This window comes from Trichechus manatus, unplaced genomic scaffold (assembly GCF_000243295.1).
Source record: "Trichechus manatus latirostris isolate Lorelei unplaced genomic scaffold, TriManLat1.0 scaffold00043, whole genome shotgun sequence".
In the NCBI taxonomy this organism is placed as follows: domain Eukaryota; kingdom Metazoa; phylum Chordata; class Mammalia; order Sirenia; family Trichechidae; genus Trichechus; species Trichechus manatus.
This window is the reverse complement of record NW_004443979.1, coordinates 11,457,983-11,479,302: the sequence shown is the minus strand read 5'-3', so window position 1 is coordinate 11,479,302 and position 21,320 is coordinate 11,457,983. Positions and strand designations below refer to the sequence as shown.

Sequence of the window (21,320 nt, the reverse complement as noted above, 5' to 3'; positions counted from 1 at the left end):
ACCTGTTGCTGTTGAGTTGATTCCAACTCATAGCGACCCTACAGGACAGACAGAGTAGAAATGTCCCACAGGGTTTTCACGGCTTTAATTTTCACCCAAGCTGACTGCCCCATCTTTCTCCCGCAGAGCAGCTGGTGCTTTCAAACTACCAACCTTTCGGTTAGCAGCAGCCAGGTGCTCAACCACTGCACCACCAGGGCTCCTATATACTAGATAAGATGTGTTACTTATATATAAAAGCTCAGGCTGGTAACCAAAAGGTTGGCATTTCGAATCCACCAGTCGCTCCTTGAAAATTCTACTGGGCATTTCTACTCTGTCCTATAGGGTTGCTATGAGTCAGAATCCACCCGGTGGCAATTTTTTTTTTTTTTTTTAATGTAATGTATGAATTGAAAAAAAGAAGTTCCTCCTCGGAAGCCACTCTGCTAATTGTTCCCTGTCAACCCACCTGAGTTTCTCAAATTCACTTTTCAGGTAGGTGGGTGGGAAGCAAAAATGGAAAAGCAACTTCTAACTAACACTGGTTGAGTTTGTATTATTTTCGGATTTTTTTTTCTCCAACAATATTATTACTTCCTCTGCATCAATGTCTCTCCTACCACTATATTTATGTCAGGCTTTTTATTATCTGCATAATTAATGTTCTTAAATTCCACAGGTAAATTAGACTGAGATTTGACAAGTAACGCCTTTAACAGTCTTTCATAACATTTCAGGTAGGTATCCACTAACAGTCACAAACGACTCCTTCTGTTCTTAAGACTCAATTCAATTCAACAAATACTTATTCAGGCCCTACCATAAAATGTTTTCAAGCAGGAAGGCGTTTACTGGCTTTAAATCCTTGGCTCGGTGAGATGAGAGGAATATCAATTCCTCAGAAGGATCCAAATCCCAGGGTTGTTTGTTTATTGCTGTTAGGTGCCGTTGAGTTGGTTCCAACTCATAGCGACCCTAGGTACAACAGAACTGAAACAATGCGTCATCCTCACAATCACTGCTATGTTCCAACCCACTGTTGCAGCCACTGTGTCAATCCATCTCATTGAGGGTCTTCCTCTTTTTCGCTGACCCTCCACTTTACCAAGCATGATGTCCATCTCCAGAGACTGGTCGCTCTTGATAACATGTCCAAAGTATGTGGGATGAAGTCTTGTCTTCCTTGCTTCTAAGGAGCATCCTGGCTGTACTTCTTCTGAGACAGATTTGTTCACTCTTCTAGCAGTCCGTGGTACATTCAATATTCTTCACCAACACCATAATTCAAATTCATCAATTCTTCTTCAGTCTTCTTTATTCATTGTCCAGCTTTCACATGCACATGAGGTGATTGAAATACTGGAGGCATAACTTCCAACATCATAGCAACATGCAAGTCACCAGAGTACAAGAAAATGACAAGATAGGTGGTAGACATATGAAATATATCTTGCAAATTCACAACAGTTTCCCTATAAGCAAACAATAAACTTTTAAAACCCAGTCAATCACAGCAAATACTAGCAGGATCACCCACAGTGGACAGGTTTCAGCAGAGCTTCCAGACTAACACAGACTAGGAAGAAAGTCCTGGTAATTTACTTCCACAAATTACCCAATGAAAATCCTATGGATCACAACAGAATGTTGTCCAATATAGTGCTGGAAGATGAGCCCCCTAGGTAGGAAGGCACTCAAAACACAGAGTGGATGTATCATTGGGTTTGAGCATACCAATGACCATGAGATCACTGGACCAGGCAACGTTTCTTTCTGTTATACATAGGGTCTTCATGAGTCACAGCCAACTCGACTGCAACTAAAAACAACATAGAGACCCTGCAGGACATATGTAGTCTACCTGATACAGATTTAAGTGTTAGCTATTAAATATAACAGTGTATTCTGCATCTCGTTGCTTACTTCACAAGATTTTTCAGTTTAAAGGCAAAGCAAAAAACCAAAACCCTATGCCTTTGTCCTTTTCGACCTAAAGAAAGCAAAAAATCATTATAATTCTGAAATAAATCTATAATCTAAATATTAATCTTAGGAATATTAAGAGATAATATCAAAAGAAGTTCAAGTCTATATAATATATATTTAAGTGGACAAAATGTGCCAAGATATATGTATTTAAAAAAAAAAAAAAAACTCGTTGCAATTGAGTCGATTCCAACTTACAGCAACCCTATAGGACAGAGAAGAACTGCCCTATAGGATTTCCAAGGAGCACCTAGTGGATTTGAACTGCTGACCTTTTGGTTAGCAGCCGTAGCTCTTAACCACTACACCACCAGGGTTTCCTAGATACATGTATAAGAATTTAACAAAAAAGAAAGAGTACTGTGAGGATGGCACAAGACCAGACAGCATTTCGTTCTGTTGCTATGAGTCGGAACCAACTCGATAGTACCTAACAACAACAACAACTAAATATCCAAGAGTAGGGACAGGTTAAACATATTGTTATAAATCCATATATCAATTTTATTCGGGAATTAAAAAGTGGTGCCATAAGTGTTCCTCTTTTACAGAGGAAAGTATCTTATTTGAAGAATGATCTTATGAGTTGTGACTAGATGGTCAAAACAAAGCCATGAGAGGCTGCCAAGATTTAATCACATATTTTGTATCTATTAGAATTACATGGCCCTAAGAGAAAGAACATGAAAATAAGTATTCCATTAAGTTTAAAGGTTTTCTGCGAGATGGAAAATGGATTCACCTATGTTAAGAGCTAAAGAAATTCAAAATCCCATAAAATGATCAATCTAGTTAAGAACAAGAAACTTATCAGTACACATTACTTATAAAAGTAATCTATAAATTGAAACCAGGATGGGGGATACACAATTACTCCTTTTTTGAAGTAATGGAATCACAGATAGAAATGGGGTTCCATGAGTTTGATCTACATCGCCAACAAGAATCTAGCCTTTGTCCCAGCTAAAAGCACTGGTGTTTGCACGACCTTAACCAAGGCAAGAAGACAATTGCAAAATTTACATGGAAAGGGAACTCCACAAATTGTATGGGATCACATAATGATTTCATGGAAAACACCTTTCAAATACGGAAAGATTTGAAATTAAATACAGAAAAACTTAAAGAGAATCAAAACCATAATATTAATACTTCTGTGCATATTAAATCTTGTTGCTGTATAGTCGAGTCCAACTCATAACAACCATGTAAGACCGAGTAAGAATTGCCCCCATCGAGTTTCCAAGGCTGTAATCTTTACAAAAGCACACTGCCACATCTTTCTCCCACGGAGCGGCTGGTAGATTCAAACCGCCAACCTTTTGGTTAGCAGCTGAGTGCTTAACCACTGTACTACCATGGCTCTCCCCTTTGTGCATATTACATACGTATAATTAAATAACTGATGTTGGCTTGTGTGTGTGGTATTGGAACACTTAAGAACTTAAACTTCACCATACTTATAAGTTAAATTAGATACGTAAGTATTACTTATGAACATGTAAAGGTTTACCAAACAGATGACTGCGGTATTTTTAAAAAACAGAAATATATTAAATTTAGAAAGGCAATTTCAAATGTTTTAAGGCATCAGAATACTTGGATTTATGAAGGATACCAATAACTCTTCAAAGGTTATTATATGATTGTTAAAATCTGCCAGATTCATAAAAAAACATATTTATAAGTTGTGCCAGAGAGATTAAGAATAAACATTTGAATCTAGATCTTTAATAATCTGAATATTAAATTCTAAAAGCAAAGTAAATACGTGAAAAGTCTCTTCTTCTCACAAAAACTACCTTCAAGGACATTGAAATTTTTATATTTAGAAACTGACAACAAAGGACACATGGTATCAAATGAAAAGAGCATAAAAAATCATATACAAGATACAATGAGCATATTTACTTGCAGAGAAAAAAATCTGATATGATATTCACCAAAATGTTAACAGTGTTTAACTTTAAGTAGTATGATCCCCGTTGGGGCTAATCTGAATTTCTCACTTTTTCTGCAGTGAAGGTGGCATATATTAGTTTCCTACTGCTGCTTTAATAAATTTCCAAAAACTTAGTAGCTTGAAAAACACAAACTTTCTATTAATGATGGTAGAATAATTTGGAAAAGACTAGCAGTAATGGTTGCACAACAGGATGAACATAATCACTGTCAGTGAACTATGCATATAAAAATAATTACACTGGCATGTTTTGTTATATATATAATGTATCTACCACAACTTAAAAAAATAAACACAAACTTATTATCTTATAGTTCTGGAGATCAGAAGTCTGAAATCAGTTTCACTGGGCTAACTAAAGTCAGATGTTGGCAGGGCTGGTTCCTTCTGGAGGTCTGGAGGGGAAAATCCATTTCCTTGCCTTTTTTCAGCTTCTAGTGGCTGCCTGTGTGCCTTCGTTCATGGGCCCTTCCCTCCTAGCACTACTCCAACCTCTTGGTTGCACAGTCACATCTTCTACTACTCTAACTCTGACTGCTGGTTCCCTCTTATAAGGACCTTGGCTTGTGGCCCACTTCCTCCATCTTCAAAATCAGCAACAGCAGATGGAGTCCCTCTCATGCTTCACTCTTCTCCTTTTCCATTTCATCTTTCTGACCCAGCCAGTAAGATCCTCCACTTTTAAGGACTCACGTGATTAGACTGGGCCCACCTGTATAATGTCCTCGTCTCAAAATCCTTAACTTAATCACATCTGCAAAGTCCCTTTTGCTGTATAAGCTAATGTTCACAGGCTCTGGAAATTAGGATGTAGACATCTTTGAGGCAAGCTGTTCAGCCTACTATAATTCTGTAATTTTCAATATAAAAGGAAAACAATCATTTAATTGAATTATTGAAATTACAATTGACCAAGTGGAGAAAATTCTAAACAGAAATGATTACACAAAATTAAATTCCTTTTCAAGTGACTTCAGACCTGCTGACTTGTACTATTTTCTAGTAGACAGAACATTCAACGCTAAGCTTTCCGAACCTGCAATTCTTAATATTACTTCAAAACTATATTCATCAACAGAAACCAAATGTAGAATAATAGGTAAAATTCATGTATGTGCTTCATCCAGACTATGCCTGTGAACATCTTAAAATAGGAAGCTACAGCCTACATACTGTTATTTTAGGACAATAAATTTTCCAAAATTTTATCTCTTATTTGTGTACTTATGTTTTTAAACAAAAAAACAAGTTTTTAAGTCTTCAAGGATATTTGTGTGCAGTTTGTTTTCTCTCTCTTTTTTTTTTTTTTTGGCTAACAAAGTAATAATTTATTATATTCCCATGTTATATTTTCTCCAAAGCACAGAATACAATAAAACACAACTTGAAACTACAGAAGTGTTATCATTCTGCATCGAAATGAGCATACTTTACCTTTGTGATGGTTGCTAAAGGTGCTAAAACTTCAACAGGCCTTTCTATTTACCTTTTGGATTAACAAAGGTAGGATGAATCACCAGAATGAGTAGTTATTTGCTGTTTGATACTACAAAGTAGTATCTTGACTTACATTGGTTGGTTAGAAAATAGAGCTAACATTCCTTTAGATGGTACACTCTAAGTGACAGCTAATGAACAGCTTATGAAATCAATCTAAATGTTGGTTGTCCTTTCATCCTTAATTTATACAGAAACTTTAGGTCAAAGGGAATAATATTCTAACTTTGGGGTTTTATTTCCGTTTTTGTTTTTAGCTTAAGATTCCATTTAGAAAAGTTATTAAAAAATGACATGGTTACTATATAGAATGTGATGACTGTGAAATAAATTCTAAATGTGAGTTTAGCTTGTATCTTTAAATCTTACAAGAGTTTTTGGCCAAAAGGTAATAAAACGTCTGTCCTACGTAAGGTTTTTCTTTGTTTTTCTCTGTTGTTTGGTTTTAACTCAAAACACCATAGTTTTTATCTAGGGTGAGCATATAATTTAAAAGAATGCCAGGATAACAGGCATAAACTGAGACTGTCCTGGACAAGCTGGGCACGTGGTCACCATATTTAACTTGGTGTACTAGCTCAGCTCCTTTCTATTATTCGGTTCTCACTGTATGTTTACTTTAGCTCCCTATTCTTCCCAAAGAATTGAATAAATGCAAAGATTATTCAAGATCTAGTCTTTCATTCTTCAAAAATCTGTGCAAGCTATTAGATATATTTAAATATGCTAAGTATCAACACCTCAGGTGCCATCAAGCTCATTCCACATTAGTAGAAGAAGTTAACATCTGTTGCAGAGAAGGGCATAGACCCTTCCTGCCCAGGGACTACTCTGAAACTAGACAATTCTTTCTCAACACTTATCATTAGGTAAAGAAGAGCTAAGCATTAGTGAGCCACATTACCACTCCTGCAGCAACCACTGCTGCTTTGTGTCCTACTAGTTAAAGATGGGTTATCTCAAGATGAGGCTTATAAGGCACAGTACTTGACTAGCAGACACCTAGTAAACTCAGATTTCTAATACAGCTGGACAGGTATGCTGCCTTTTTGTTGGTCAAGAGTCTACCAATGAGTCATGTCAAAAGAGAATTCTCTATGTAACTTGTCCATTATTAAAGCTGAGAAAGTTCGAACTATTGTCTAAAAGAGAGGCCATGTTACAGGGACCTTTTCTAGTCCATTAGGAATGAAAAACCTCCTATATGCTGCCCAGTAGTCTTTCAGGGCAGGGGCTTCAGCACCTAACATGGTGGCTACAACGAAGTCTGTATTTAATAATAATTTTTAGCATTGACTTGAATTATAAGTATACTTTAAGTTAAATCATGTCTTCCTGTATATACAAGTACATTTTTGTAAAGCCTGAGGATAGTACAATTAGTCTACAAGGGAAGTGTTGACCTGTATATAAGCAGTGAAAAGGAATGTAAGACAATTAATTCACTACTCAGATCAGCTAGCACTACTGAAGTGGAAAGAAAACCTCCACTGGGCTTGTGACTGATCATCCACAAGTGTAATTAAGTTTACCTTAGGGTGAGTTTGTTCATAATTTACCAAAAACAAACGAATACAACACACAAAGAGAGAAAATATCTTGGCAAAGCATGAAACTTAGCAAATGGGTAATCCAAATACAGCTTCTAAAATGAAAGCAACCACTAAAACGAACCTTTCTAAACGACGCTGTTGTTTGCTAAGAATTTGCTTAAAATCAATGTACTATTCAAGAAAAAAGGATTCACTGATTTACTGATAGGTAAGATTCTTTTCACCCACTAGTCCTGAGCCACAATGATCAATACATGACCTTATTCTTCCAAAACACCTCAGCATCCACATCTCACCAAAAGAAGTGTTGTGAACCAACTGAAGCCAGTTTCATCATACATCTTAATTAATTTCTTTGGGTGAGTCAAACAGTGACTTCTAAAAATTTAAAGGTAGGTAAGGATTCACTACATCCACAATTTTGTTACTGGAGTACAATGAATGCAAATTCCAAACTAAATTCTGATACACATAGAGATACTTATAAAACTATCATACACTAACAATTAGATACATTGCAGTTCATATGACACACCATGCAGTCCACAAGACGCGATCTTGATAATATTTCTAAGGAAGGATTCTTTCCTCCTTCGAGTTGCCATCGGCAACTAGAAACTCTTCCAACCAAGGGCTGGACACAGAAGGACTGCCTACATACACATACAATCTTCACTCAATTCTTGTACCCTGTTCATAGAAGGGTGAGGAGTATCTCTAAAATAATTTTTGGCAATCATAATTCCTGAATGACACTAATATCCCCCAGTGAGAGTTCATTTCTAATGTTCATTATGCTAATCATCAATGCCTAGTGGGTAATCTAGCCACCTGTAAGAGATGCCTTGTAATAACGGAAGCCTCTAAAGTGGCTAGAATTCTAGCTGACTACTACTGGGATGTGAATTCCAAATGAAGGAAACTAACATATGCATACTATCACACTATCTAAACTTTAGTATTTTTAAGTAAATTTTTAAGACAAAAAAACAGGAATTTTAATCTCTGACCTCTCTCAAAACAAACCAAAAAAAAAAAAAAAAAACCAGTTGCCACGGAGTTGATTCTGACTCATGGCAACACAATCTAATAGTTCCAAACTCTCTGTGTGTATATATGGCCATGCTAGCCTTTCCTGTTCTTAGGATTAGCTATAGTGAAGAAACTATTGGCAGTTCTGCTACTTACTGAGTACGCATGGGATTTAGGGTAAATGATTTAACCTCTCTGACCCTTAGTTTCCTCATCCTTAAAATGGAGATAAGATAAGCAGCAAAGGGCTGCTGTGAGAACCAGAGATGACAAATGAGAATAAGCCAAGATACAGACTGGTACACAGACTAAGTGCCAGGAAGGTTTTGTTCCTGGAGGCTCCCCTCTGCTGGCCATTGATACCATGAGGAAAGCTGCCAGGTCAAGGTTTTCTGTCACTCATGAGTTTTTCCAAAGGAGGCCCTGGATGGAACCTTGTCAACTACAACCCAGTGCTCCTGGGACAAGCTATTCCTAACACTCTCAGAGGGAGAAAAGCTCACTCACTTTTAATTGATAAAGTGATTGAGACGCAGTATCCTGAATATGGCAGGTATTCAATAAATATTTGGCTAGTGATAGGAAGTATAATTCAGTCAATTAGGTTCTTTGGAACTTAATACAAGCAGCTGAGCTGGAACTGAATCCTTGGTCTCTCTTTGGCTATTACTATCCATTCAAAACAAAGTGATAGTTCGGTAATCATCCAGTAGTTATTTATTATATCATTAATATGACTGATTCAGGCAACATAAGAAAGGTTTTGATATTTTGGTAGGTCCAACACTGATGTTGAAAAATCTTTTAACACTTTAACCTATTGGATTAATCTTTATTAATGATTAATGGAAAACGTCTTGTTTCTTAAGAAAAATTTGAAATTCACATGAACATAAAACTAGTTGAACAATTTCAAACAAAAAAACCTTTAAAATCAACTTAAACAGTTTTCAAAAAATACATTAAAAGCAAGTTGATTTAATTGTATATGGGTTTAATATTTGAACAAATTACTGTTGTAGTTGATATACAAATACGCTTTTGTCTGTGACATATCAAATCAGACTTTGATTATATTCTGATTTTTTTATTCCATTGTTTATGAAAAAGGAAGTAGACTCAGATCTTAAGATGTATAATACTCTTTTAGTCAGATGTTAAGCATCTGTTATTTCTACAACTAACTTTGAAAACTGAAGCAATCTATAAATGTCTCAAGGTATAACACTTCATTTCTATGCCACAGACCCTCCAACCATCTGAACCAGAGGAAGGTAAGTATAAAAATTTTTCTTTTTTACCAAAATAAGTTGGATGAAAATTCTTATTAATAAAGTACATGTTTCTTTTGTTAACAAAACAGTAGTCTACAGAGACTTTGTTGTTGTTATTTGCTATTGAATCGATTCCGACTCATGACAACCCATGTGTGTCAGAGTAGAACTATGCTCCATAGGATTTTCATGGCTATGACATTTCAGAAGCATTTATTACCCACATTCATACTTTTTATTCATATTTTCATTATCATATTCATACTTTTTATTCATTTCATGATATATACGTGAAAAAAAAGTGGATGCTGATAATTAAGGAAAGAGGCATTCAGAAATTCTTGAAATTTTGCCTAAATACAAGCTGAAAATTCAACAAATTTTTCATCAATCAGGAGTTTAGCCAGAATAGAAACCAATGAACCAATAAAGCGTCCGTAAGTTTTCTCTTCTTTCTCAGCAAAATAAGTTGTACAAAATTCCTGTATGATTGCATATTTAAAAACCTAACCTTTCTATTTGCCAAACATCACTGAGCTACTGTTATCAACTGACTGGCTTTAGCCAAATAAAACCTTTTTGCAATTTTGGAAGAAATTTCTATACAGGCAACTGTAAATTTGGAGAAGTGTAATTGTGTCTTAATATGTGGTATTTTTATACCAATTCTTACCTTTAAAACTGTCTAAATTACATGATAGTCCATGATGGTCATCGTGGATATATAATTAAAGGCTTTGTTTATTTAATTATGTTTTTTTCCAAAGCTAACAAGTTTCCTGAATACAATCAGACACTTTGAGAGACAGAGTAGCAGAGGTAGGGATCTGGGGACCATGCTTTCAGGGGACATGTAGGTCAATTGGCATAACAAAGCTTATTAAGAAAATGTTCTGCATCCTACTTTGGTGAGTGGCATCTGGGTCTTAAAAGCTTGCAAGCAGCCATCTAAGATGCATCAATTGGTCCCAACTCACCTGGAGTAAAGGAGAATGAAGAACACCAAAGACACAAGGAAAGCAGTAGCCCAAGAGACAGAAAGGGCCACAAAAACCACAGACTTCATCAGCCTGAGACCAGAAGAACTAGATGGTGCCCAGCTACCACCAATGACCGCCCTGACAGAGAACACAATAGAGAGTCCCTGATGGAGCAGGAGAAAGGTGGTGTGCAGAACTCAAATTCTAGTAAGAAGACCAGACTTAATGGTCTGAATGAGACTGGAGGTATCCCGGACAACATGGCCCCTGGATTCTCTATCAGCCCAGAACTAGAACAATTTCCGAGGCCCACTCTTCAGACAGGGATTGGACTGGACTGTGGGACATAAAGTGATACTTGTGAGGAGTGTGCCTCTTAGCTCAAGTACATACAAGAGACTAAACGGGCAGCTTCTGTCCAGAGGTGAGATGGGAAGGCAGAGAGGTTTAGGAGCTGGTTGAATGGACATGGGGAATCAGGGGTGGAAAGGAGGAGGGTGCTGTCACAGTATGGGGAGAGCAGTTAGAGTCACATAACAGTGTATGTATAAATTTTTGTATGGGAAAAAAGAAAAAAAAAGATTGTTTTTGTGTCAGAACAAAAAGACAGAGTCAGAAACAGCATAATGTGGGCTTCTCTGCTGCCCAGTAACTTCCAGTGATACCGTCATCATTAGTTTTTAATGGTACAAAAATATCTGGTTGATGTTATGGCTTGAATTTTGCCTCCCAAAAAAAATGTATTGAATACCTGCCCCTATACCTGTGGATGTGATCCTGTTTGGGAATAAGAATTCTCTTTGTTATGCTTATTACAAGTAGGGTGGATCCTAAACCTAATCACTTCTGAGCATAAAAACAGCAGAATACATACAGACACACACACAGGGAAGAAGTTCTATGGACACAGACATACACAACAGATGCATCTACACGACTAGGAACCCCAAGAATTGCCTGCTACTAGAAGCTGAAACAAAGACGGATCTGCTGAATATGGACTTCTAGATTCCTGACAACAGATCATAACAAATTATGGATAACATTGCGAAGAATGGGAATTCCAGAACATTTAATTGTGCTCATACTGAATCTGTCCACACACAAAGAGGCAGTCATCTGAACAGAACGAGGGGAAGCTGCGTGGTTTAAAATCAAGAAAGGTGTGCATCAGGGTTGTATCCTTTCACCATACTTATTTAATCCATATGCTGAGCAAATAATCCAAGAAGCTGGACTATATGAAGAACATGGCATCGGGATTAGAGGAACACTCATTAACAACAGGCAATATCCAGGTAACACAACCTTGACTGCTGAGAGTGAAGAGGACTTGAAGCACTTATGGATGAAGACAAAGACCATAGCTTTCAGTATGGATGACACTTCAGCATAAAGAAAACAAAAATCCTCACAACTGGACCAATAAGCAACATCATGATAAACGGAGAAAAGACTGAAGTTGTCAAGGATTTCATTTTACTTGGATCCACAACCAACACTCACGAAAACAGCAGTCAAGAAATCAAACGGCGTATTGCACTGGGCATACTTGCTGCAAAAGACCTCTTTAAAGTGTTAAAAAGCAAAGATGTCACTTTGAGGACTGAGATACCCAAGCCATGGTATTCTCAATCGCCTCATACACATGCAAAGGCTGAACAACGAATAAGGAAAACTGATGAAGAACTGATGTCTTTGATTTACGGTGTTGGTGAAGAATACTGAATATACCATGGACTGCCAGGAGAATGAACAAATCTATCTTAGAACAAATACAGCCACAGTGGTCCTTAGAAGCGAGGATGGTGAGACTTAGTCTCACGTACTTTGGCCGTGTTATCAGGAGGGACCAGTCCCTGGAGAAGGACATTCTGCTCAGTAAAGTAGAGGAGCAGCGAAAAAGAGGAAGACCCTCAATGAGATGGGCTGACACACTGGCTTCAACAATGGGCTCAAACATAGCAACAACTGTGAGGATGGCGCATGATGAGGCAGTGTTTTGTTCTGTTGTACACAGGGTCGCTGAGTCCAAACCGACTCGATGGCACCTAACAACACCACCAACAACAGCTTCCTGAACTGTGGGAAAATAAATTTCTATTCTTTAAAGCTACCCACGTGTGGTATATCTGTTATGGCAGCACTAGGTAACTAAGGCAGTTTGACAATACGAGAGAAATTTCCGGGGACATTTTACATATTCTTGTAGATGAAAAAGAATTTTGAATCTGTATGCATGAAATAACCTTTTTCTCTGTATCTAAATTCCACCAAGAAAGAGAAAAATTAATGTTTTTTTTTTCTACACCTCTCTAGAATAATGCTGGGGAAATTAAAGGTGAGAACTATCTTCAGAGGAATCCCTGGGTAGTGCAAACAGTTAACATGCTCGGCTGCTAAGCAAAGGTTGGCCATTCGTGTACACCCAGAGAAGTCTGAGAAGAAAAACCTGATGATTTACTTCTGAAAAATTAGCCTTTGAAAATTCTATGCATCACAGTTCTACTGACACACATGGAGATATCATGAGTTCAGAATCAACTTGGTGGCAAATGAGTTTTTTTGTTTGTTTTTCAATGTTGGTTAATTTTTTTTTTTTTACTACCATTAAAAATATATTTTTACCTCTATTTTCACATTTGTGCTTAGATCTTTCAGATGAATCAACATGACTGTTAGAGGTCAAAAATGCTAATTATCCTCAAAACGTAAAACAAAGCAAACAAATATAAAAATAAAACAGAATCATCATGTTATCAACAACTCCTATGGGACTGAATTTTACCCACTTCTAAACCAGTCCAGCCCTGCTATCCTGATCTCCTGCTATCCTGATGTTCTACTGGTTTCCTGGTATATCTTGAGAGCTAGTGAATGGCCTACTCCATGATTCCACAGTCTAATACACACACTGGTTTCATGCTATTTTCCATTACACTTGTCTCTAAAAGACAGAAAATTATCTATTGTGGTTGTCAAATTATTTTATAATGGGCATGCAGTTCCATGAGAGGTAAGTGGTAGTTAGAGAAAAGATTCAGAAAAGGCTTATGACTGGCTTAGCTGAACTGCTAACTCAACCATTTCCCAGTAAATTTACCTTCTCATCCCAATATAACACTTCAGCATACGCATAACCAACTATGTTATATTAGCTATTCATCAGACATTAACAATTTAGCAAATAATCTCTAGATACTAACATGAAAGTAAAATGTGATCTCCATACTTCATTTCCAAGTGCCTTCCTCCTCACATTAAGGGCTGCTATGCAAAGGAACTTTTGACTTCTGTCTCAGGACCAGAGTTGAGAATCATTATGTTGCCAAACGTTGTACCATTATCTATTGTATTTTCCTTTTTTATCAAATAAACATCATTTAAATTCCACTTACTACCTGCATCTGGAAAGGAATTAAATCAGCTTCCTGTCAAAACTAATACAAAGCAATGTGGATATACTTTACTTTTATCAACAAATGTGTTTTTTCATTTAGTCAGAATCAAGTTAATCTTTAAGGAATTCTGAAAGGTTGAGATTTGAAAGGCTGTTTCAAAACACACCTAGTTCCAAGATTTGCTTTGTTACAGAAAGCAGAGAAAAAATAATGTCACCTGGGCCTTAGAGCCATGTTGCTTTTTCATACCAACATTTTGAAGATATACTAAAATAAGAATAACCTAATAAAGAACATACACATTTCTTCTGTTAAGAAGAACAGTATGCTAGTCTACAGAGCCTAAAAGTATCAAAACTCCATTTATTATGTATACATTTACCAGGAAGTATGTTTAATCCTTTACAGATTGTATCTTTAATCCTCAAAATAATCTCAGGTAACTCACAATCATGCATTCAGACTTAGAAAAATTTTGTACTGTCTAGTGAGGCCATTACAAGTCATTCATGCATAAATTAGTGAAGATCTATATACAATCATCTCGCCAAAAAAAAAGTTAAACCCCCTTAATAGTTATGATAGGAGTCTGGTGTTACAGAGCAACACAGTTACAGAGTATGGTTTTATGGGACAAGTTTTTGAACTTTATTAATAATTTTCCCATTAACCCCCCCATACACACACAACTAAAGTTTTCTCAGAAAATTCTTTTAAGTTTATCTCAATCCTGAACCTAAAGGCCCAAGTTAATTCATATATTTGTCAAAACAGCCAATTATCCAAGTATTCCTAGTCCTAAAACTAAGGCATAATGCCTTTAGCATCACAGGCTTAAAGGATATTCTCCTAATGAAAATTGTTAAATAGTATACAAGGGTTAACAGTTGTGTATTGATAAAAAATATATGTATACAGCTAAGTTTCTTTGTAAAGGCATAAGACACAAAATAAGGCCCAACTTTTTGCAGCCTACAACAGAGACCTAAAACAGCACTTCAGCATCTGGAGTAGATACCTGAATAAGGCAGCTTCAAAAAGTAATTTTGAAAAAACACTTAGATAATATATTACATATACATGTACATACTATTGTTATTGTATGCCGTCTAGTCGATTCCGACTCATAGCAACCCTATATGACAGAGTAGAACTGCCCCACAGGATTTCCTAGGCTGTAATCTTTCTGGGACCAGACTAGCCCCCGCTGAGCTGCTGATCTTTTGGTCAGAAGCTGAGCGATTAATCGTTGTGTCACCAGGCCTCCTTATATAACATTACATGTGTGTATATAGGAGTCCAGGTGGTGCAGTGGTTAAGCGTTTGGCTGCTAACCAAAAGGTCAGCGGTTCAAACCCCCAGCTGCTTGGTGGGAGGATGTAGCAGTCTGCTTCGCTAAAGATTACAGCCTTGGAAACCCTGTGGGGCAGTCCTACTCTGTCCTATGGGGTCATTATGAGTTGAAATCGACTCAAAGACAACCAGTTTGGTTTTATGGTATGTATACATGTGTGTGTGTATGTACATACATGTGTGTATATATACACGTACACAAACATACATATCATATATATGTTTATACATATATTACAGGGTCGCTATGAGTTAGAATCAACTTGATGGCAATGGGTGGTGGTAATGGTATATACATATATATGTATACATGCCCACATATATATGTGTACACACACACACACACACACACACACACACACACACACACACACACACACAGGTAGTCCTCAACTTAGATAACGTATTCAACTTCCGACAAACGGCACTTATAACCATCTGTTTTTTGTACATCTTACATTAGTAATATGTACTACATACAGTGTTGCAGCGTATAATTTGCTGATGTTATCATTCTCAGATGTTCATTCACAGATATTCAAAGATCGGATTTACAAAGATACTGGTAATAAAAGGCAACAATAATGAAAACTAAAAAAAAAAAAGAGGTATTCGACTCACATCAGAACCAACTTATGAAGAAGTTGTCAGAACGGAACCCTGTCGTAAGTCAGGGACTGCCTGTATATATACACAACATAGCAATATTACATACATATTGATATACTATATACAGTAAAACCTGCAAAAGTCAGAACCTATGTACGGCAGAAACCAGTCAGAGAAGGAAAACTCAAATATTTTCCACTAACATCAGTGACAGAAAAGTGGTAAGACTTCACCCTGTCAAAGGTAGAAAACTTGAAAGACCTGGAAAAACAAGGCAGTCCAAGCGAGTTCCAGATCTCATAGATTTCACTGTATCTCCAAAATATAATCCTATTATACTATTAAACTTTGAAAGAAATTTAAATTTTAAATCTACGGTATTAAAATTATATTAGTTAAGAATCACTTAATGAAATGACAAATTCTATACTTCAGCATTAAACCAGGAATCAGTAGACACACAATATGGCCAAATATAAAATCAGAATAAAAAATAAACATCTGAGACCCAAAAACTGTCATCAGCTTAACAGGATTTTATTGTTTTATATATGTTGGGCTGGTCAAGCAGCTAATCACTTTCAGCTTTCTCAATCTGTGTAGAAGTAGGGTAGCTAAAATTAACAATAACAGGAAAAATGACACCAAAACTGCTAAGAAACAATGTACAATTAACAAAGTGAAAGAATAACAAGGAAAGCAACATTGCTCTCAAACTACAGCCCTCCCTTTGTTACACCTTTACTGAGCTGTCTTCTATTTAAAATCTTACTCTGATTTATTTGGCCAGATAAACAACAGTGCAAAGGCATTTAATGTGAAACTACATGCGAGTAGTCTTATAGGTGTTCTATTATTGTACGTAAGTAAATTCAAGAAGAAGACATAAGTTGGGCTTTTAATAAGATAATAGCAAAAATTAATACACATAATACAGTCATAATCACTGCATCACACATGTCTAAATTAATATTACTTGTTATTAAAAAGAAAGTGTGTGCATGTAGATAGACGATGTGCTATAACGCCAAATTAATTCTTCCTTTGGAACTTTGTTCCTTGCTTCAAAACAATTTCTTCTCAGTCCATATCCTTTGATAGTAGAAAGTAACAGTTTTCATCAAGAAGTCAACTAGTGTTATTATTTTTTTACTCTCCTGAAAACAATCACCATGTACACTAACAGAATACATGTTTTTATATACAACCAGCCTTCAAGGTTACGTGCTTGCAAAGTAAACAAATAAGCACAGAATAAATAAAACCCTGTGTCAATACTTCCAAAAAGAAGCAATAATATTTTATATACTCATGAATTATTAAATATAAAAAAGCAAGACTAGATTTTTCATTTAAGCTAAAAGATGAAAGAATTCTGCAGTTACATAATTCAGTAGATACTTAGAGTACACTTATCTTTTTTTATTGTTGTAGTTTAAGTGAAAGTTTACAATCCAAGTTAGTCTCTCATACAAAAATTTATACATGCTTTCTGGGATTCCTCCAGTCTCAGTCCAACCATTAAGTCTGGTCTTTTTACTACAATTTGAGTTGTGCATCCCACCCTTCCCCCGCTCCATCAGGGACTGTCTGTTGTTTTCCCTGTCAGGGCATTCACTGGTGGTAGCCAGGCACCATCCAGTTTTTCTGGTCTCAGGCTGATGAAGTAGAGTACATTTACCTTAAAATAAGAATATGTGTTGATTTACCATCAAATTTTTCCACTATAATCCTATGTCTGCCACTTTTCAAACTGCATTGTTAAAGAAAAAGTACATCTTAAATTCTAAATAATAATAAAAGATGAGTTTCTCCGAGACAGGATCTCTCTTGTTCGGCCCTGTACACCTCAGGCTCTGGTCCCACAGCAAATGTGTCATGGGTGTTACTGAAAGAAACTAAACCATCAACTAAAGATTTAAGCTTGTCTAATCTATGTTACTATTGGAGCCCTGGTGGCACAGTTGTTAAGAGCTCAGCTGGTAACCAAAAGGTTGGCGGTTCGAATCTACCAGTCGCTCCTTGGAAATCCTATGGGGAAGCTCTACTCTGTCCTATAGGGTCACTATGAGTCAGAACCAACTCCACGGACAACAAGTTTTTTGGTTTGATCTATGTTAGTATTGAGGGAATTCTTGAACAAATTGGATGAGAAACCTATTTATGCATTTTAAAACAATGAATGTGGATGACTCAGAAAATCAGAAGAGCCTCTGATGTAAGTTCAACATGACTCCACACTACATCATAAACTGTAAATGATTTCGAACTTTCAGCTCTCTCTGTGGCATCCATTTCCTGCCTCCCCACCTTGCCTTTCCTCTATCTACCTGTCTGTCTGTCTCTCCCCTGTCATTCTTCCTCACAGTCGATATCTTCAGAAGGTACTTCAACCAGCTGCTGTCAAGTCGATTCTGACTTATGGTGACCCCATGTGTATCAGAGTAGAACTGTGCTCCAAAGGGTTTTCAATGGCTGGTTTTTGGAAGTAGATTATCAGGCCTTTCTTCTGAGGCATCTCTCGGTGGACTCGAGCCTCCAACCTTTCAGTTAGCAACCAAGCACATCACCCATGTGTACCATCTAGTGACTCCAAGGTACTTCAAAATAACTTGAAGTAAAGGGCAAGGGACCTGTACCATTCCTAGTATCAGAAAGGAATGAGATCCCTGCTACTCTGAGAAGGATATTCATCCCTCTTGATCTCGTTTCTGCCTGGAGTAATAATGTGTCCTGAAATACATGACAGATAGATAGACAGATAGATAGATGAACTGAAAAATTCCTCTGTCTAGATCCACTAGCCAGTATATATTTACAATATCTTGTATATAAATAACTCTCAAATCCGTATCTCTAAATGTAACCCTTGCTTACTCACAACCTTTAAAAAAAAAAAAAGTCAAAGTGAGATCTTTACCTTGGCTATCCCAGTCAAGCTTTTCCAACTTTTCTTTTAGAGACAGAAGAACTGCTAGAATAAATGCAGGTGGGAGGGGTCCCCTTACAAATCAGTCGCCAGGGCTGATGATTTTCCCTTTGCAGGATTTCTCCAGGTCTCCTCCCCAGAGCCTTGGCTCAGGTCTCAACTAGCTCATGACTGAACTCCAGTCTTCTTTCTGCCTGAACATTTCTGGCATTCTAAAACAGTCTCCACAGGGCACAATCTACCTTTTGGATGTCCTTGGTATGATACCTCTGTGTAGAAGAGTATTAAGTTTCTAATAATTTGAGTGCATTTTAATTTCAAGGCCTTTTCATAACTGTACTTTCCTAAATGCCCTGTCACTACCCTTAGGTCAGCCGCATTCCATCAGGGCTTGTTGTCCCTCTCTCTTCACACTCATATCACCCCCTCCATAATAACATGACTCTTGGTCACTACTGAGACAACAGGCATTCACTCGCCAGCCAATACCCAATCCCAAATCTCTTGTATCATGTACATCTTGTATCATGTATGTTTCCACCCATCCTAAACACCATCAAGGTAGGTAGGGGTTGGGGGGGTGAGGAGTGCGCACATGTGCTTTAATGCTGGTGGAAACCAAAGTCTGTCCATATTAATTTGAATCTTCCCTGCCACTCTGTCACTTGCTTTAGAATTCAGGCCAATTAAATTTCTACCCACTTGCATTAGATTTTTGAGAAATGTTATTATACATTGTTTCTATGCTTATCAGTATTGTTCTGTAAATAACTACTTTGCATCCTTATGGAGATATGATTGTAGACTACACTCTCCATTCAGGTAAGGCTTTCAGAGTCTTGGAGAGTGCTCCTCTTCATTCACAATAGATACTCGGTAATATTGATGATGCGGAAGTATGGTAGGACTTAGACCAACATTACATATTTTTTTTTTCATTTTCATGGAAATTGTAACATTATATGTAATATAAAAATCACTGCTTTCAATAAAAATTTCTGGCACTTATTATTACCTTATTCTGGCCGCTAGAACTTTCCAAACTTCCTTGACTAGTGATTTTCCCCCCTGGGGCTTTTTTCTAATATCCCGGTGCTAAAGGCCACAATTCACAACCCTCAAGGTTTAGCAAACTCTGTTGCAAAGGAAAGAATGCAATTCGTGATAATTCAAGTGATCATTATAAAGCAAGCACCAATAGTGAGTCTGTAACCGGTCTCCTGGGGCTGAAATTCAGCACCTTTAGAGACTTCGGTCTCCACCAACCACTTCTCTGTCTAACTAAGAAGGCTGGCGCCATGGCCCCCTCTCCCTTACACTCTTATCACCTCTTTCCATGTAACATCCCTCTGGATGGCCACTGGAATAACCTAGAATTCAGAATTGCGCTGTAAATAGTGGTGGGCAGACTCGGTCTCCTACTGGGGTGGCCTGGTCCAGGATAACTGCCCTTTTTACAACCTGTCTTTGGTGGCCGCTGTCCAGAGTTCCACATCCTCAAACTTCAAGGGCACAGGCAGCCTCGGGGTACTCCTGTGCATCACCACCACAACATAAGTATCTGCGCCCCCACTTTAGCGACCCACTATCAAGTGCCCAAGGGATGAAAAACAGGTTTAGGTTTTATCTCTGGAAAACGTGTTTCTATGTTCATATAGAGGTGGCACTAAAAGACGACAAGGAGGAGGGTTATGTGTGGTCTGGTCAGTTGTTTTCACAACTGGCTGCGCCAATCACCATCTCTTAAAAACTTAGTTGACAGGTGAGAAATTCCTCCCCTCCTCCAGATCATTCCAGGAACTCCTCAACACCTACGTGAGCTGAGAGATCCGAAGGGGAAGGGGGTGGTGCTGAAATGGTGCGAGCTTGTCTGGTGGAGATAGAATTCTGGCGCCAGAAATGCGCTGGTCCCGAGTCCGGAGGGAATAGAGGGGAGAGCCTGCAAGTCTTAAGGGAAGGGAGGAGCGCGCCGAGAAAAGGGAAAGATACCTGGAAATGTCATAAGCGGGGTGGAAATGGGTGAGAAGAAGGCAGACTGGAGAGAAATCAGGGAATAAAACAAGATGATACGAGCGGACGGCTGGGCGGCAGGGAAGGCAACGCCTCGGGGTGCGGGCGTCCAACCTCGGCGGTGCCCAACCCCGCCAGAGAGCTAGCGACGCTGGCTCCCGGCAAAGCCCCCAGAGCCAGAAAGTTGGCGCAGCCGAGGGGCGGGAGGCCGGGCAGCGCCCCCTTGGCGGCGGGGAGGCTCCGGTCTCCTAGCGGCCCGGCGCCTTACCTTCTGGTCGACGATGGAGCAAGCCATCTCGCGGACGTGAGCCAGGCTGTAGTCCCCGGACGAGTCCTGCAGCAGCAGCACCGGCTCGCGGCTCAGGCCGATCTGCAGATGGAACGAGATGCCCCCAGCCGGGGCCGCGGCGGGAGCCAGGAAAGGCGCGGGCCCTGGCCCCGACCCTGGGACGAACGCGGCCGCCGCGGCCGCCGCCACGGGGAGTAGCGGGCTGGGCGACCGCAGGACCGGAGGGGCGCTCATCGCTCCGCCGGGGCGCGTAGCGAGCCGCGGGGCTGGGCAGCCGAGGGCGGGGTCCGGAGGCGCAGCAGCCGAAAAGTTTTGCAGCTGCCGAGTCGGGAGCTGTGTTTCCGAGAGCCGAGGCGGAAAATAAAAACTTTCCGGAAAAGTCCCCGCGCGGGGGCAGGGCCAGGGATGAGAATCGGGAGGGGAGGGGAGGGGAGGAGGGAAAATGGCCGAGGCGGGAGGATT

General features: G+C 38.6%; 1 protein-coding gene across 3 annotated transcripts in view; it reads right to left on the bottom strand.

Moving 5' to 3' along the window:
* PRKD1 (protein kinase D1) overlaps positions 1 to 21,312 on the bottom strand; it is a 461,286-nt gene extending 439,974 nt beyond the window's left edge. The window contains exon 1 of one of the 3 annotated variants that reach the window (XM_023731503.1): positions 20,838 to 21,312. In XM_023731503.1, the coding sequence (XP_023587271.1) occupies positions 20,838 to 21,092 (255 nt within the window). In that variant the 5' untranslated portion in view covers positions 21,093 to 21,312. Of the gene's footprint in view, positions 1 to 20,548; positions 20,681 to 20,837 lie in introns of those variants that run through there. The other 2 variants (XM_004376539.1, XM_023731504.1) reach the window with 2 other exon arrangements.
* Positions 21,313 to 21,320: the final 8 nt, after the last annotated feature.